This window comes from Sus scrofa, chromosome 5, assembly GCF_000003025.6.
Source record: "Sus scrofa isolate TJ Tabasco breed Duroc chromosome 5, Sscrofa11.1, whole genome shotgun sequence".
Classification (NCBI taxonomy): Eukaryota; Metazoa; Chordata; class Mammalia; order Artiodactyla; family Suidae; genus Sus; species Sus scrofa.
The window spans coordinates 35,045,817-35,051,816 of NC_010447.5; the positions used below are offsets into that span (position 1 = coordinate 35,045,817).

The 6,000-nt window shown below is 43.8% G+C and overlaps 1 protein-coding gene across 1 annotated transcript in view; it reads right to left on the reverse strand.

Annotated features, from left to right (window-relative positions):
- PTPRR (protein tyrosine phosphatase, receptor type R) overlaps positions 1 to 2,734 on the reverse strand; it is a 253,581-nt gene extending 250,847 nt beyond the window's left edge. Inside the window, 1 exon segment of the mRNA XM_021091990.1 lies at positions 2,525 to 2,734. Coding sequence (XP_020947649.1) covers positions 2,525 to 2,666 — 142 coding nt within the window. The 5' untranslated portion in view covers positions 2,667 to 2,734.

Here is a 6,000-nt window from a genome sequence, read left to right on the forward strand (position 1 = left end):
CTTTGGCAGAGCTCCAGGTATAATCTAGGGCTACAGACTTTTAGGTTTCTTCTTAAATGAACAAAAGTCCTCTGTTTTCTTAGTTCCAAATGTTCATCTACAATAAATTTAGAAATGTTTCCACCTGCTTAGTCTTAAGTTTATTTATAACTTCTAAGCTGTAATTACTCAAGATATATTAAATCTGATCTTTAAAATGCTATATATTCATTTTTAAAAAATAACTAACATTTTTGAAAGACCAGCTAAATCATTCCTAAACTTGACAGGAATTGAGGCCTTTTTTTGTAATAGATGTTTGTATCAATACTATAATTAAATAATAATGTAACTGAAGGCAACCTAAAGTGTATGTTTTCATCCCATATTTCAACATTAAAGAATTGTATGTGGTAAAAAAAGGATTCACTATAACTGTTTGCAAATGATTTAATGACCAAGTCATAGTTATTTTCTAGTCTTGAAAAGGTGCCAAAGAACTACTGAAAATTCACCATTATAACATCATAATTATAACAATTAAGACGGGTACTTAATTATAGCCTAAATGTTCCTATACATTACTTGTTCAAGAGATTCACAATACATGAAAATAGCATTAGCTAGAAATAAGGAAGTACCATATTTCACTCTCATTACTGCCCACATAGAAAAGGACTCACCTACTCTTTTTAAAACATACCATGAAAACTGTAATTTTGCAATCATTATTTTTATTCATTATTCCTGGAGTGTAGTACATACTCAATAAATGTTGGTTGAAAGAAGGAATGAATATGTGTGGCCGGATGACAGGCAAGCTCAGAGAAAACACCTAGTCTTTGATTGCTACACACAGGACTACTGCATGGACAACTGCTGTCGCAGTAGGGTTCCTAAAATCTCTCTGCCATATTCTATTTTGGTTCACGTGTGTGTAAAAATGATAAAGGATTCAATCCAGTAAGTCCCTGCATTACACACAGACTGCATGTATCCAAAAAGCAGGATCTGTAGTGACATCACATATAAAATTCCCCAGGAACTTCCTAAGGTTTGCTTCTATAGGATACCTGATACTGGTTCTGATGCCAAATGTATTTATATGTGGGTATCAGTCTCACTGTCTCTCTCGGCTAGACCTCAGCAAATCTGTCCCAGGGACAGTGTTTACCCTGGTCTGTCAGCTTTTAAAGTGATTGGGTTTCTATCTAGTGCCCTCCGAAACGGACCATGATGCTGAAAGAGAAAAGACGGTCTTTTAAACCTTTCGTTCCTCTTATTGGTTTAGAAAATTCGACTGACAAGAGCAGGGGCCAAAGGAGCCCGGAGCGGCACCAAAAATGCGAACCGTGTATTTCGCGATCTTTTGGGCGGAGATGTGGTCCATCAGGTTACAGCCAATGCATCCCTGCGAGTTCTCGCTAAACCAAGAGACCTTATGGATGTAGCCGCTGCAGTAGAAAAGGTTACATCCAGCAGGATGTCTTGTCTGTCTCCTGAAAAACTGGCAGTCAAGTGCAGACCCCAGGAACAGAATCTGGGAGTCTGGATGGAGTGGAGGGTTAGAAGAAGCAAACCTGTATTCGTATTAAAATTGTTCACTATAATTCATAGAAGGTAAGGAAAAATCAAAAGCTGATTTTTAAGCTTAAGTTTTCGGCCTCGGTCTTCCAACAGGTGCATGACTCCCTCACCCCTTCCCTGTCAACACTGTCCTGCTCTGCTTTCCCAAGGCGTTCTTTGCGAGGCAGGCTCTTCTAGAGTCCTCAAGCATGTGCAGTCTCCCATCGCATCCTTAGCTCTGCGCCGGCAACCTCTTACCTGCAGCATGAAGACTGAGAAGCAGGCAGAACGCAGGGAAACCGACTAGTCTCCGCATAGTGTTTGCATCGAGAGGTAGAGGAGAAACTCCACCACGACCCCACTTCAGGCAAAGTGCTACTGGAAAGAGCCCCCGTCGAGGGTCCTCTGGTCTCTGGGATTCATTCGCAGGTCCTCGGCTGGGGCTGGCCGAGCGGTGTGTGGCGCGGACAGAAGGAAGCACGAGCTTCGCCTCCTTGGGAGAGGAGGCGAGGGCGGGGAGGAGGAGGGGTGGGAGAGTGGGGCGGCGCAGGGCGGGGGCCGCGGCGCTCGGAGCCGCTACTGCTCGGCCTGCTGGAAGCTCCGCAGCCGCGGCAGGGAAGGCGGGGTGGACTCCCGCCCCAGCCCTAGAGCCCGGGGCCAGCGCATTGCGAGCAGCAGCCCCGCCGCGCCGCGGCTACTGAGCATGCCCAGGGCTGGCCCTCGCGCCGCACGGGAGTTTCAAAGTGAAATTCCACTTCTCCGGGTCTTAGCGGCGGCTGCGGGGAGAGCTGGCTCTGCTGCCGGGGAGAGGATCCGGGTGGGGGCAGCTTCTTGGGGGCGGTCTCGGATATAGAGCATCAGCCTAAACCTGGGGGGTGGGACTAGATGAGGGCCGGAGGAGTGTGCTTTGGAAAGTGTCAACCTCCAAACCCTTCCTAGTCCTCCCCCCAGTCTTGGTTTACACGTGGACAGAGCTCACCGCTGGGAGTTGACGCTTCCCGGCCGCAGGTTGCCCATTTTTTCAGGCTGCCTGTGGGAACAGAGCACAGGTGTCTTGCTGAGCAGGGTTGCCAGGGGAAGCTTTCAGGCGCCAGCCGGCTGAGTGTCTGCGGTAAATGCATATCCTGGGGGTGCCTTCTAACACGTCCTCCGTTTTCTTTCCCTTTCCCCCTCTCTCCAGCACAATCCCTGTTCTTCAACTTTCTCCTGACTCCAGCTCAAAATCTAAGGCCATAGTGACAGAACTCGGACCATACTTACAGACCAATACGATCTATCCATGTAACTGAGGACAAGGCATCTTTCTGATTATTGGAGAGAATTATCTTTAGTCTCCATTTTAGTTTCTAAGGTGAAGAATAATAGAATCACCTCTGCAACCGGGCTCCTCCCGGCTGTTGGAGACCTCTGAAACTGCTGAACTCTGCAGTAAACAAATTTGGCGCACGTGCAAAAGCACAACCACTAAGAGAAAGCTTTATCATTACCTGCACCTGATTTTGCTCATTAACTTATGCCACCTTCCCTTATGTATCACTCATGAGGGCTAAAGCCTAGGGGCCTTCATTCTGCGGAACAGAGTGCTTCCTGGTGCCCCACTTTCTTAATGTAAAAGGGTCTTGTGTGTTTTGTTATACGGCTCCGTCCCTCTTTCAGGCTCTCCCATTGCCCTGCAGGGCTGGTTGCAGCACCCGTCCAGCTCTGCATCTCTTGGGAGGCGAAAACATAAAACAATCTCAGATGTGTTGTTCCTCCTCATCAAAACCCCTGGAGCTTGGAGATCCTTCTCTTAGTCCAGTGGCTAATTACTCCTAGCCATGAGGTCCTCTGGCTAGACTTCTCTCCCTGAACCACCCCAGGGACACTAACCTTTCTGCCTCTGTGTCTTCATGGGATGCTGTTGCCCCTTCCCAATTACTCTCACTTGCTTCACTACCACACTCAAAAAAGTCTAACCTTGGTCCCACTTTTCCAGAAAGCCCTGGGCTAACTCCACAGGACAATCTTTTTCTTCCGCTCATGAAGGTATACACATTGGCTTAGCATTGCCTCATATTTTTCTTTTTTAAAATTTTTATCTATTTTTTTGGCCTCGCCCATGGCACGTGGAAGTTCCTGGGCCAGGGATCAAACCCAAGCCACAAGAATGACAATGCAGAATTCTTAACCTCTAGCCCCCCTCCCCCCCCGGAGGAACTCCACATTTTTCTTTTATATTCATTTATCTTTGGTTCCTCTCACAATACAGGTGAAGCCTCCATGAGAACTTCCGTGTCTTTGTATCACTTAAACTGGAATAAAGTTGTTCTAGAGAAACAAGAGGTATAATAAGTGCTTGTTGAACTGAAATGTGCATCTCATTCAATGCTTTCTTCCGCCATCCACTGTAAATTGGGACACTCATGGGAAATATGCTACCCATAAGAGCTTAAATTAGGCAGGATGTTACAGGATCTGAGAGCCCAGGCAGTATCATTTCCTTTATAATTTATTTTATCTCCAGCGCTGAAAGACATGGCTAGGAATTGCATTCCAACAGCTGAGAGAAAGGGGAGAATTAAATGTATTTTTAATACCTTGATAGGATGTCTATGCTGAAAATAGAGATATATGCAGCTTTATTCTCCCTGCTCCTCCATGGCCCTACATGGGTGTGTCATGCACTATTTCTGTGGCACAACCATTTTACCCCAAACCTCTCTAAGCTGAAATCTCTGTAACTACTTCAGATTCACTTTTCCATAGTCTCCTATTCCTACAGGATTCAGCAGGTTTTTAACATACCAAAAGAACTACTTATTATATCTATCATTTAGTGTCTATTTCTCTACCCGGCCCTTCCCACCTCTGGAATGGAATCCAACTTCTTTAAGAGCAGTTATCTTTGACAACTGTATTCACTGATGTGTACAGGGCCTGATGAGAACAGGGCCTCACCCAACAAATAGGTGCTCAAATAACAAATACATTAAAAGCAATTAATTGATAAAATTCAGTACTGACAATTGTCCCAACTCTTTGGAATTCTTACTAAATAGATATTTGACATAACTTATTTAGCTGTGTTGAAAGCTTAGACGAATATCCCTTCTCCTCAAACATCAGGGTCTAGAATTGGTTCAGGGCTGAGAAAGGAGGAGAAATAACTGTCGCCCACTTACAGTGGGCAGGCTTCTCTTATTTTCTTCCTCCCTACAACAAAAAACAAATGACCACACTTGCATAAGTCTCCAAGAAGAAAATGCACATATGGTAATAAAACAATGCCACTGTCATGCTCCGTGCTTTCACACAGATAATTCCAACATTTATTTGGGGGGACATTTAAAGTTTCAAGGAACATAATTGTCTGTGACTTTGCCAACAAGCAGTCAGCTAGATACTCAGTTTGCCCAGGGGTTCGGGTAGCTGAATTATTAAACTGTGCACAAAAATCACCTTCACAGCAGAATTTCCAATTTCTAATTCGACTAGATATACTGCTAGAATAGTTCAGCATGGTAAAAATAACCTCGGGTGAGATGTAATTTTGGTGACTGGACCTTCATTATTAATTTACTTGAGGAAAGATAAAGGAGCCAAAAAATTCCTATTACTTAGTGAACGGACCTAATATACCTTCAATAGATTTGATCCCATGACATGTGAAGTCAAAGGGCCATAAGTGAATTAGCCAATTAGTGAAAAAGCCAACCCCTTAGTCCTATGAGACATATTCTCTCGGAGTCGGTAGATAGTGCTTTCCCTTGACTCTGCAACTGAACACGAGTGATGGCAACTTGGTGTTTTAGAGAAGAACCTTGTTTAACAAATGGCACCAGGGGTTTTAAAAAGTTAGTTTCAATGTAAAGAAGCATGGAAATTAAGGTGTGAGAGTCATGCAAATTAGTACTGGCCTCTAGAGCTGTGTCCTAAGGGAAATCATTTACATTTTGAAAGAGAAACAGAAAATTAGTATCAAGTGGACTTTTTCTCCCCAGAAAATATACAAAGTCTGCTCCTTATGAGGTGAGAATCAGGAAGAATTTATAGAGGAGAAAAGCCCTTTAGAGCCTGTCCTCAGACCAAATATAACCACAAGGAGCCTCCACATTCACTTGTCGATAAATGGATGACAACCATTTATATTGGCCATCTTTCCCTAGGACACTTTAAATAAAGAGGGTGGATTTCCTGACTATTAGAGTTTCCTATTTAAATTATTTAGATCATGATTATTATTTAAATATAATGAGAGCTAACACCGATTATGTGCCACGCTCTGTTCTAAGCATATGGAAGTCCCATTTAATAGTATCCCTGCAAGGAGGAAATATCAACATCTCATTTTAGAGATGAGACAACTGAGGCACAGAGAGGTAACTTGCCCCACATCAAGTAGTAGGTAATCAACCAAAAGGCAAATTGATAGAGTTAGAATGTGCAATTAAATAATTTGATACCAAAGCACTACAA